Raw genomic sequence first — 13,238 nt, 5'->3', positions numbered from 1 at the left:
TCAAAATGTATTTTGAGATGTTTGAAATGTGCGTTAAGATACCATATAAATGCAAGTCTTTCTTTGCAGAGGACCAGCAACCTCAGTGGTCATTCTTCACTTTGCAGCCTGCATCAAATATTGCTAGGCTGTGAGCCATTAACAGCCTATGACTTCAGGTGTTGTCCATGTGGGTGCGAGTGACCGGAACTGAGAACTCCTGTCAATTTCTCCCATCACTCAAGTCGGGAGACGCTGAGACAATTGCTGTACCCTCAGTCCTGCCTTGAATAAGATAAGTGATCATAACACAAATCAAAAACTTGCAGGGTTCGACACAATTGAAAGTTCTTTAGACACACCGACTGCCATTAACATGGTGGTGTTGATCAACATCCATCCCTGTCAAATTAACTAAGTATTCTGAAATATTTATCAACATAAAACAAAGTGCTCTATGTTTTCCTTTATTTGTTCTTAGGATGTGGGTGTCACTGGCAAGGTCAGCTTTTGTTGCCCATCCCTAATAGTCCTGAAACTGAGTTGGTTTGCTAGGCCATTTCAGAAGGCAGTTAAGAGTCAATCACATTGCTGTGAGTCACAAGTAGGCCGAAGGGCCTGTTCCTGTGCTGCAATTTTCTTTGTTTTTAGGCCAGACCGGATAAGGATGGCAGATTTCCTCCCCGAAAGGACCACATGGGGTTTTACAGTAATCAATGATTGTTTCATGGTCACTATTACTAACTTTCAATTCCAAATATATTAACTAAAATCAAATTCCATCAGCTGTTGTGGCGAGATTTGAACCCATGTCCCTACAGTTTAGCCTGAGTTTCTGGATTGCTTGTCCAGTGAAATTACCACAATGCTGCCACCTCCCCTCTTGATTGTGGCAGACAAGTTTTCTTTAGGTGTGCTTCGCTCTGGAACAACTTAGTACACAAACAAATCTTGAACTTACTCTGACCATGCACAAGATAAATTGTCATGATGTGCAGATACCGGTGTTGGACTGGGGTGGGCACAGTAAGAAGTCTCACAACACCAGGTTAAAGTCCAACAGGTTTATTTTGAATCACGAGCTTTCAGAGCACTGCTCCTTCATCAGGTGAAGGAGCAGCGCTCCGAAAGCTTGTGAATCCAAATAAACCTGTTGGACTTTAACCTGGTGTTGTGAGATTTCTTAATACAAGTTATAATATTATGAATAGGAAGAAGTTGTGACCCTGGTATTAGCTGAAATTAAATTGTTGAGCTTCATTTGACAGAATTCAAGTTAGAATTACAATACCCAAGAGACTAATTTTAGTGTGCTCTAGGTGGTAAGGCAACTAACTAATTTACCGATATAGGTGTTAAGTTTATATGTCACCGTTACCACTGTACAAAAGGTAGTGGAAATCTGGAACAATCTTCTCCAAGCTATTCAGGCTAGGTAATTTCAAAACTTAAATGACACATTTTTGTTTGGTAAAGATATCACGGTTATTTACAAGACGGTAAATGGAGGAAAGGCATAGGATCAATCATGATCTAACTGAATAACAGAACAGATGCAAGGGTCTACTCCTGTTGGTCTGAATGGTCTACTCCTGTTCCCAACCTTCTTCACAAGTTTCTATGATCAATTAACAGTAAATAAACACAGAAAATAAGTGCAGGAGGAGGCCATTCAGACCTTCGAGCCTGCACCACCATTCAATATGATCATGGCTGATCATGCACTTTCAGTATCCCACTCCCACTTTCTCTCCATACCCCTTGATCCTTTCAGCCACATCCGGCTCCCTCTTGAACATATTTAACTAACTGGTCTCAACAGTTTTCTGTGGTAGAGAATTCCACAGGTTCGCAACTCTCTAAGGGTAAAGAAGTTCTTCCTCATCTCAGTCCTGAATGGTTTACCCCTTATTCTTAGATTGTGACCTCTAGTTCTCGACTTCCCCAACATTGGGAACATTCTTCCCGCATCTAGTCTGTCCGGTCCCATCTGGATTTTATGTTTCTATGAGATTCCCCTCTCATTGTTCTAAATTCCAGTGAGTACAAGCCCAGTCGATCCAGTCTTTCTTCATATATGTCAGTCCTGCCATTCCGGGAATCAGTCTGGTGAACCTTCGCTGGACTCCCTCAATAGCAAGAATGTCCAAAGATGTGCGGGTTAGGTTGATTGGCCAGGTTAAAAAAAAATTGCCCCTTAGAGTCCTGAGATGCGTAGGTTAGAGGGATTAGCGGGTAAATATGTGGGGGTAGGGCCTGGGTGGGATTGTGGTCGGTGCAGACTCGATGGGCCGAATGGCCTCCTTCTGCACTGTAGGGTTTCTATGGTTTCTATGTCCTTCCTCAGGCTAGGAGACAAAAACTGCACACAATACTCAAGGTATGGCCTCACCAATGCCCCATATAACTGCAACAAGACAACCCTACTTTATATCTACCGTTATTAATCCCCTACCACACTATAATTTTATTTTGATCACCTTTTCACATTCAAAATCAAAGTCAAATAATCAAACAATCCAAATTTTGTTTTAGATTTGTGACTATTTTCTCTGAATACACTGATTTCTCCTATAGTAGTATGCTTAAAGGTGTACAGTTTGATGGTACAATGGATTAATGTGTCAACACAGTATTCTTATAGAGCAACGGTGTCCTCATAGCATCCGTGCCAGTAGTGAGTTCCCAATCTCAAGTGAATTGTCAAGGTGCAGTGAGGAAAAGGGCTGAGTAAATCCTGGCCAATTCTACAGAGGTTTTAATAACTAACTCAATTAAAAATACTATAGGAAGAAAAATCTATTCTAATATTGACCAAAAACTGTCGAACTTTTAGTAACAGAAGAACTGTTTTCTAGAAAAACAAGAAGGGCACCAACTCTTGACCATTTAATAAAAAACATCTTTTGGTGACATTTATGCAAAATTAAAAGCTTTGCTAATGTCAGCCACATCGCAACTACTTAAATTATTTACCAAAGACAACTTCAAATATATCAATTTACAAAATGCTTTGTGAGCATCACATTAAGATATTTTATCATCTCATCTTATAAATTTTAAATTAACAAGTGTCATTGGTCTTTTCAGAAAAGTGCATATCATTTCAACTGAAAGCTAATCTGAATTTATTTTTTCTAATGCCTATTCAGGTGGCAGTGGTTAGCACTGCTACCTCCCAGCTCCAGGAACCTGGATTCGATTCCCGGCTTGGGTCACTGTCCGTGTGGAGTTTGCACGTTCTCCCTGTGTCTGCGTGGGTTTCTTCCGGGTGCTCCAGTTTCCTCCCACAGTCCAAAGATGTGCGGGTTAGGTTGATTGGCCATGCTAAATTGCCCCTTAGTGTCAGGGGATGTGTAGGTTAGAGGGATTAGCGGGGTAAATGTGTGGGGTTGTGGGCACAGGGCCTGAGGTGGGATTGTTGTCGGTGCAGACTCGATGGGCTAAATGGCCTCCTTCTGCACTGTAGGAATTCTATTCCATGAATACTACAATTTCCAGGGGCTTCAGAGTTGAGAACCATTATTTATAAAACCTTCTGTATAGTAATGGCATTTAAATACATAAAGTTTCAAGCATTCTTGAAGCATCTTTTACTCTCAAACATCTGGATTCCTTTGATATTCTGGCTGCCAAAGGCGTTGATCAGAGTTTTACTACTGCATCAACAGAGCTGAATGAGGATGGGAAGTGACTCCATGATATCCAAAAACAAATGGCCACTATGTTTACAGAATATTCACAATACTTTTGCAGATTTGCTTCAAAGTACACCACTTCTCATCAATGAGCTTGCTTTCAGAGTATCTCCTATGAACTTTGTTAACAATGTGATTAGAATTGGATCTAAGGTGGATTCAAGTAGCTGGCATTGGAGATTGCATCAAGCAACAATATCCATTTGCAAACAATGAATATAAGTTTCAAATTAAAAGAGCAGGTAACTAGTACCAGCTTTGTCATTATATAGCTTTGCTTTTATTTTTTCTTAAAAATTTACATTGCATTTGTTCCTCATATCAAGTTTTTAAAAAAAATTTCTTTTTGCAAATCAAGTTTGGAGTCAAAAAGACTGAAGTTCAAGTATGCAGAAGAACTATCATCTGAGGTCCCACCCATCACTGAAAAACCACCAATAGCTGTCCACACCAAATCCTTCCTACTACCATTTTCCTAGCCAAACAACTGACAGGCCCAAATAGTTCTCACACCCACGTACATCCTAAAAAAATAGGTGCATTTTCTGTGCTTAAAGGATATCAAACAGATGTAAATTACGTGAACATTGCTACAAACTCTGCTTTAGATAGGGTCTGAAAGAGAAAATTCACAAATTGCCAGCGAAATTATAATATAATTTTTCTGGAGATTTGATTTCTCCTCTTAGTCTCCAAACCAAAAGAAATTGCTGACAATCCTTTACTTTACAAAATGAAAGAGAGAGAAAGACAGCAAGCTGTTCAGGAAGAGTCACCATTTTCTGTTTAATGCTGATCAAACGTTGAAAAACAGCAGCAAAAAGCCTTGCAGCATTAATAATGAAGATTTCATAATAAATATTTGACAAGACGAGGAATCTACAAACCACAGCCTTTTAGGATAGGCCAGAATAAATAAGCCTACCTCCGAGGGCTGAAGAGATCATCCATGGTCAAAACAAGTCCTTTAGGTTTAATTATATCCCCAAGTCTGGCTACAGTCTGCACTGAAAGCAAAACTCTCCCTTTTTCCTACTCTCAGCACTCAAAATGGTGGCACACGCAGTCTCTGAGAGACCTCAGAAAGCTTTCACTGAGCTTGTGCTATGACCTCAGCCACCACGCAGAGCGTAAAAACTTCCCTTCCAAATGTCAGCACTGAGCATGTGCCATGACCCTGCCTCCCTCACATACAGAGCAATCAATCTCCCCCTTTATGTTCTCTAAATAAGCATGCTGAACCAGCTCCCAGCTCCAGGGAGCTTCAGCGAGCATGCTGAAAGGGGCCCCATCAAGGGGGGTACTGTGACAAACATCAAACCAAGATCACTTCTGATTCGAGTTGGCTTATTGAAGATACGTCAAAATCGCTGTCACAACACCCGATTAAAAACGATAAACAAATCTGAGGCCGTTATAATCCAGAATAAAATGATCATGGTCAGCTGTGAGCATATTTTTTAAAAACTGCAAAATACGCCGATACTCAATTTCTTACTGAAAAAGCAGTGTTTCAATGGCATTTCTTTCCTTTAAAGAAATTACATCAAAACAAAAGATATTTCAAGTCAATTTTATTTAATTTTCAATTGTTCATTTGTTCATATTATTTGTAATCAAACAAAATGATCAAAGTACAAGTACTATCGGATATTGGATTTAAATGGACAGAATTAATTGTCCCACAGCACAGAAAAAGGTTAGCGAGCCCACAGTACCTCTGTCAATTATCTGCAACCCATTTCATCCCCTTCTTCCAGGTCATCCCACATAACCCTTTAATTTTTTCCAATTCAAGTAAATATCCTATTCCCATTTGAATGCTGCTATTGAAACGGCTTCCACTGCCTGTTGCATATTGTTCTGACTTTTGCACATATCATTTAAGATAGTGTCATTTCAAAAAGGCATCAGTATTTTACAGTAATTCTTGCTATTACTGAGCTTTTGATTGTTTGCCTTTCTCCTTTCCTCCCAACAACATGTTTGAATACACCATCACCTTATTCCAAGATTTCTGTACTCAGTATGGTTTTTGGAAAAAAAATCATTCCAATGGGAAATTATATTAACTTGATAGGTTTCCATCCACTCATCTCTTCAAAACATAACAGCAAATAAAAGATACATTTATAAGATGTCACAGCACACCTTATCAGAGCAGTGCATGCTGTACCTGTACAGGTTCAACCCAACAATCCACTGTATTTCCTATTTCAGGTTGTGTTCCCGGGAGGTACTTAGCAGGAACCAAGTGTGTGCAGCAGCCATAAGAGTATCAGACCAAGCTACAAGTAAAGGTAGCATGTGGAGAACATGCCCCTGTCTACATCAATGGTGATGAAGTGAAAATGGGCGAGAGCTTCAAGTTCCTAGGTGTCCAGATCACCAACACCCTGTCCTGGTCCCTTCACACCAACGCTATAGTTAAGAAAGCTCACCAAGGCCTCTACTTTCTCAGGAGTTAAGGGAAATTCGGCTACAACTCTCTCAGATTTTTACAGATGCACCTTAGAAACCATTCTTTCTGGTTGTATCACAGCTTGGTATGGCTCCTGCTCTGACCAAAGCCGCAAGAAACCAAAAAGGATTGTGAATGTAGCCCAGTCCATCACGCAAACCAGCCTCCCATCCATTGACTGTTTACCCTTCCTGCTGCCTCGGAAAAGCAGTCAGCATAATCAAGGACCCCACGCACCCTGGACATACTCTCTTCCACCTTCTTCTGTCGGGAAAAAAAGTTACAAAAGTTTGAGGTCATGTACCAACCAAATCAAGAACAGCTTCTTCCCTGCTGCCATCAGACTTTTGAATGGACCTACCATATATTAAGCTGATCTTTCTCTACACCCTAGCTGTGATTGTGACACCACATTCTGCACTCTCTCCTTTCCTTCTCTCCTATGTACTCTATGAACGGCATGCTTTGTCTGTATAGCATACAAGAAACAAAACTTTTCATTGTATCCCAACACATGACAATAATAAATCAAATCAAATGCCACATCATTTTGTAGATTTGATCCATTTATCCTCTGGAGAATACAGAACCATTTCAATCTTAAATGCAAGAGTTAAGAAGCAACAACGCGATGTCTAAAAAGTTCTAAGAGTATGAATTAAAGGAAAAAGGTAGACTCCTCAAAATTGTGGTTTACAAGAATATTTCCAAAGAGCTTCCATTTCAAATGTAGTAAAGCCCTCCAATGACAAACCAAATACAATATCAATGCTTCCAGGGAAACAAAAGCATTTAAAATAGATTATAACACTTTGGAATTATTTCAGTTCTCAACATTTGTCAGGGGAACTGTGGATTTTTCTCCAAAAACTGCCCCAAAACAAAAAGTATAATAACACAAGGAAGTTCTTGTGATTGTGCTGTCAAATGTTACGAGAACTCCCTCCAAACTAAACACATTTTTGAGCGCAATGGTCTAAACTGCAAACTTCTGCATAGCCATAACCAAAAGAGCAGTTAGGATCAAATTTGGTGGAATATAATCTACTTTCTTCCTCCTCCGTCCCTCCCCCATACATGCCACCCCCCCCCCCAATCTTCTCCTCCCCCTCCTGTGTCTAGAAAATGTCAAAGGCCACCCACTAAAGATAGCACTTGAATGTAAAACTGTGATAAAAAATTTACCCAAGTTTTCTTAGTAGAGCTAATGACCGATCACTGCATCTTAAGCAAATGTCGTCCAAATTAATTTGAACCTATTTATAGCAGAACACTAACCCACAGCTGCTTTGCTCTATTTATATTACAGTTTTGAAACCAAAAAAAATCATCTTTCCGCAGAAAATGCAAGTTTATAGCTTTACAAACATTGCTTTTGCATGGGGCTCTTTTTGTCAAATGTGTCACGTTTGGCTGAATAACTTCAAATTTATTAAGACATTGTTGCAGTATATCCATCCCCAAAACACATGCAATAAGTGTTGCTGAAGACGCTGACCCAGATCTTCCTTCCCTTTCTTCTTCACTTTGTATATTTTAGTTAATAAAACAGATGAACAGTGTTTCTGAAAGGTGAAACACCGGTGACAAAAATTAAACTGAGCAATAGCTTTTGAAATGCACTTAATGAACTTATTTTAGAATAGACCAAATACTCAACTATTGTCTTTCAGAGATGCACTTATTTTTTATAAAAAATACACAGACACATAACAAGGATACATAACAAGTGATCGGCACAGGCTTGGAGGCCAAAGGGCCTGTTCCTGTGCTGTACTTTTCTTTGTTCGTGTTCTTTGTACAATTATAATTTTTATTTTTCTCCCAGCTATATTGGACCTGCTCACAGAAATAAACAAAGGGCAAACTTATTTTTTTATATAATGTCTTCCAGACCCTTGCACACTTGAGACATACCACAACATTCCCCACACAAAGAAGCCCGAAAACAAGAAATGAGATAAATGGCCAGTTCATTTATTCTGTTTGTGTTGGCTGACACGTTTCGTGGGGCACTGGAAGAATTCCATGGGACCTTCCAGAACTATCCACATTGGGAAACAGGACTTCAGTTTGATGGCTCCCCACAACACAGAAACCTCAGATAATACAGTAATTCCATGGCACTACAATAAATGTCAGCAGATTACGCCCACAACCTCTGGAGTAGGACTTGACGCCACCATCTTCTGGTTTATTGTTAAGCCAAGTAGACATTACGACACCGACAAGAAAAATTTCACAATCATTTACAAGATTCAATTACTTGGACTTTACAAAATATTTGAAAGTCAAATTGGACTTCAAGAATTGAGTTCCTGAGAAGTTTTCAGTAGCTAAGTTTTATGCTGTACATTTATTATTTTACATTAATGGCTGCGTTCTCTCTATATTTGCTGATGGCCCCTCTGATGCATGAGGCTATTTTTTCCATCCTCATTCATCAGCAATGCTTGCCACAGGTAACTTTTTTGCCTTCATAGAATCCCTACAGTGCAGAAGGAGGCCATTCGGCCCATTAAGTCTGCACCGACCACAATTGGTTTCACAGTGAGTCACTGAGCCATGTAAATCATGAAGAGCAGTCAACCTTCCAATCACATGAAGCTATACATCCGTAACCTGCAGCCAGCCATCCAGCGCCAGTAACCAGATCATTCGAATTGCTTTGGATAATTTCCTTTTTGTTGTTTGGAAAATATTGAAATTTACTCAAGATGCCAAAGTAACTTCTGCAACTCAAGTGCTGTGCTTCTGACTAGAAAGTATCAAGCAATGTTTTTTAAACTTGTATAACATCTGCGTTGCTGCGGACCTCTGCAGGAGGCCAACATGGATTATCCACTTGACACTTCTGGCTGAAGATTGCAGCAAGTGCCTTATCCTTTGCTCTGATGTGTTGGGTTCCCCCATTCTTGAGGATGAGGATATTTGTGGAGCCTCCTCCTCCTCCAGTGAGTTGTTTAATTGTCCACCCCCATTCAGGGCTGGATGCGGCAGGACTGGAGCTTAGATCTGCTCTGTTGTTTGTGGAATTGATTAGTTCTATCTATCACTTGTTGCTTTGCTATTTGGCTCACTAGTCTTTTGTTGCAGCTTCACCAGTTTGACACATTTTCGGTGTGCCCAGTGCTATTCCAGACATGTCTCCCTGCACTCTTCATTGATGTAGGATTGCTCCTCTGGTTTGGTGGTAAGGTGGACTGGGAGAATATGCTGGGCAATGAGGTTACTGACTGTGCTTGAATACAATTCTGCTGCTGATGATGGCCCACAGTGTTCCATTGTTGTCCAGTCTTGAGTTGCTCGATCTGATTGAAATCTATTTAATTTTGCACGGTAGTAGTGCCACACAACACAATGGAGGGTATGCTCAATGACTCTTGTCTCCACAAGGATTGTGCTGTGGTCACTCCTCCCAATACCGTCATGGAGAGATGCAGCATGCAGATTGGTGAGGATGGGGTCAAGTATGTTGTCCCCTCTTTTTGGTTCCCCCACCAGCTGCCACAGACACAGTCCTTTGTGGCTAAGAAGCCAATGCATAAGGTATCTTACTTGAGATCTGGATGATAATGTGGTAAATTGGATCAGCAAGTTTGCTGATGATAAAAAGATTGGAGGTGTAGTGGACAGTGAGGAAGGTTGTCAAAGCTTGCAGAGGGATTTGGACCAACTAGAAAAATGGGCTGAAAAATGGCAAATGGAATTTAACGCAGACAAGTGTGAGATATTGCACACTGGAAGGACAAACCAAAGTAGAACGTACAGGGTAAATGGTAGGAGTCTGAAGAGTGCAATTGAACAGAGGGATCTGGGAATACGGGTACAGAATTCCCTAAAAGTGACGTCACAGGTGGATAGGGTCGTAAAGGGTGCCTTTGGTACATTGGCCTTTATAAATCGGAGTAGCGAGTATAAAAGTTGGGAGTGTTATGGTAAGGTTATATAAGGCATTGGTGAGGCTGAATTTGGAGTATTGTGTACAGTTTTGGTCACCTAGTTACAGGAAGGATGCAAATAAGGTTGAAAGAGTGCAGAGAAGGTTCACAAGGATGTTGCCGGGACTTGAGAAGCTGAGTTACAGAGAGAGATTGAATAGGTTGGGACTTTATTCCCTGGAGCGTAGAAGATTGAGGGGAGATTTGATAGAGGTGTATAAGATTTTGATGGGTATAGATAGAGTGAATGCAAGCAAGCTTTTTCCGCTGAGGCTAGGGGAGAAAAAAACCAGAGGGCATGGGTTAAGGGTGAAAGGAGAAAAGTTTAAAGGGAATATTAGGGGGGGCTTCTTCACGCAGAGAGTGGTGGGAGTGTGGAATGAGCTGCCGGATAAAGTGGTAAATGCAGGGTCACTTCTAACATTTAAGAAAAACTTGGACGGGTTCATGGATGAGAGGGGTGTGGAGGGATATGGTCCAAGTGCAGGTCAGTGGGACTAGGCAAAAAATGGTTCGGCACAGACAAGGGCCAAAAGGCCTGTTTCTGAGCTGTAATTTTCTATGGTTCTATGGAGATAACAGTGATTAAAGTAAAGTCTCTAGAATGTTGAAAATTAGTTAATAGCTGCCTAACTGTAAGAATCAAATCACAGGCTGTAGCTCTAACATGACTTCTGTGACCAGAATACACCATTGTTCCATGTCAGTGCCTCTCTCTTCACAATACTTATAAAGAAACTTGAAGGTGTGATTGGAAATGGAATTTCTATGTTTGCAAATAATACAAAAGATGGATGAGTGAACAGAATTTTAAGTGGAAAAAATAAAATTCAAAGGGGATTTTAATTAAGATGATTTGCAAATGGAATACAAGATAAAATGTAAGATTAAATTATTTGTGCCAAAATTAATAAATATGACTGCAAAATGCAGACTATTCTATTAAATAGGGTCAAAAATATCTGTAAGTTCAGGTAAGCATCATTAACATATAACTCCAGGACTTGGATTCGATTCCCGGCTTGGGTCACTGTCTGTGTGAAGTCCGGATGTTCTCCCCATGCCTGCGTGGGTTTCCTCCGGGTGCTCCAGTTTCCTCCCACAGTACGAAAGACGTGCTGGTTAGGGTGCATTGGCCGTGCTAAATTCTCCCTCAGTGTAACTGAACAGGCGCCGGAGTGTGGCGACTAGGGGATCTTCACGGTAAATTCATTGCCGTGTTAACGTAGGCCCTGACACTAATAAATAACCTTAAAGCAGGTGGAGAGCTCACACAACACAATATTTTCAACTGAAGCTTTTAAATCTACAAAAGGATGTTGAAAGGTCCTTGAGATATTAAGATAGACTGGAAAAAGTAAAACCTCTTCCCATCAAAAATTTCAAAATGATTAAGTGAACCAATATGGGTGAAGTTAATTACATAATTCACAGCATAAAGAGAATTAAAGGCACAAGCTTAAAAGGAAAAGACAGGTTAGCTGGAGTACATCTCATTCAAAGGCCCACCACATACCCACAAGGTGATGAATTTTCTCCAAGGATTGGCAACTCCAAATCAATTACAAGCCTGTCCCAAAGTCACAGCCTCCTTTGCCAACAATGGGGTTGTAACATGGGCATTGGGGAGGGGGCTGTGTGAACAGTACCACTGGGAAACTGACATGAGCTGCTGACGCTTACAGAATGGTTCCATTATTTCCATTCCTAGCTTCTTTCTTCAATTCTGGTATTGCTTTTTCTAGTCACCGAGATTTGCTTCATGTAATCGGGGAACTTCTGAGACCGGCTATTCCATCTACGAATCTTCACTGACATCGGCAAGATTTGAAAAATTAGTTCTTTTGGTTTTCCAGTATTTTGATTTTTTAAAAGAAGTCTAAATACTTATTGTTGGGATCCCTCAGTGTTCAGTAAGAAATTTTCACTTGCTGTTTTGTGCTGCCTTGTAGCAATTATTCAATGTTCCAGTCACAGCGCTACCCACAGGTGCAGTACCTGCAAGCCCACACACTCTTTAATACGCAATAGAATCACGACTTGGACGCAAGTATTCTAATTCTTCAAACAATACAAAAGATGGATGAGTGAACAGGATTTTAAGTGGAAAAAATAAAATTCAAAGGGGGTCTTAATTAAGATGATTTGCAAATGGAATATATGATGAAATGTCAGGTTAATTTATTTGTGCCAAAATTAGTAAATATGATTGCAAAATGCAGACTATTCTATTAAATAAGGTCAAAAATATCTGTCTGCAAGTTCAGGTAAGCAACATTAACATATAATTCCAGAACTCGGGTTCGATTCCCGGCTTGGGTCACTGTCTGTGTGGAGTCTGCATTTTCTCCCCGTGTCTGCGTGGGTTTCCTCCGAGTGCTCCAGTTCCCTCCCATAGTCCAAAAGACATGCTGGTTAGGTGCATTGGCCATGCTAAATTTTCCCTCAGTATACCCGAACAGGTGCCAGGGTGTGGCGACTAGGGGATTTTCACAATAACTTCATTGCAGTGTTAACGTAAGCCTACATGGGACACTAATAAATAAACTTTAAACTAAAACAAACCAGGGGTGCATTACCTGAAATTTAGAAGGTTAAGGGATGATTTACTCAAAGTTTTCGCAACACTAAGATAGGGTCAGTGAGAAAAAAACATTTTTGCTGACACATCCGGAACTAGGGGGCACAATCTAACAACTGCTACGATCCCAGTTGATGTTATAACTGAATAGGAAGTTTCCAGAATGGAACCCTGGCTCAAAGACCATAACTTTTACTTTTATAATAAAACATGGAGGAAGAGTCACAGGACCACTAATTAACAAGAAAGATGCATTAAACATGGAATAATTGGATTATAATACTTTACTTCCTCCCCTTCCCTTAACAATTACACAGAGATTTTAAGATTAACAAGGATTACAAAGTACACCTTAAACTACAATGGTCTCATTAACACATAAAGGCCCTTTTAAGCACACAAGATGATTGTGGTCAAATGCACATACTCCTCTCCAAACCCAAATTAATGCCTGCAGATTTCTCCTCAGAATCTCCCAAGATGATTGCCACATGAAAGTTTCTAAACTCCCAAAAACACGCTTTACATTATTTGTTCAGAATAATGCTTTCCATTAGCATTGTGCAGTCCAAAATCCA

At 40.2% G+C, this 13,238-nt stretch overlaps 1 protein-coding gene across 6 annotated transcripts in view; it reads right to left on the bottom strand.

Moving 5' to 3' along the window:
* Positions 1-13,238, bottom strand: part of rerea (arginine-glutamic acid dipeptide (RE) repeats a) — a 554,684-nt gene that overhangs the window by 246,001 nt on the left and 295,445 nt on the right. For 2 of the 6 annotated variants that reach the window (XM_078238704.1, XM_078238705.1), the window contains exon 1: positions 4,603-4,764. The exons of the other annotated variants lie outside the window; for them this stretch is intronic. In XM_078238704.1, the coding sequence (XP_078094830.1) occupies positions 4,603-4,628 (26 nt within the window). In that variant the 5' untranslated portion in view covers positions 4,629-4,764. Of the gene's footprint in view, positions 1-4,602; positions 4,765-13,238 lie in introns of those variants that run through there. 6 annotated transcript variants of the gene reach the window in all.

The sequence above is a fragment of the Mustelus asterias genome, chromosome 22 (assembly GCF_964213995.1).
Source record: "Mustelus asterias chromosome 22, sMusAst1.hap1.1, whole genome shotgun sequence".
Lineage (NCBI taxonomy): Eukaryota > Metazoa > Chordata > Chondrichthyes > Carcharhiniformes > Triakidae > Mustelus > Mustelus asterias.
Note: the sequence above shows the minus strand (reverse complement) of the source record. Positions and strands in the feature narration are given on the sequence as shown.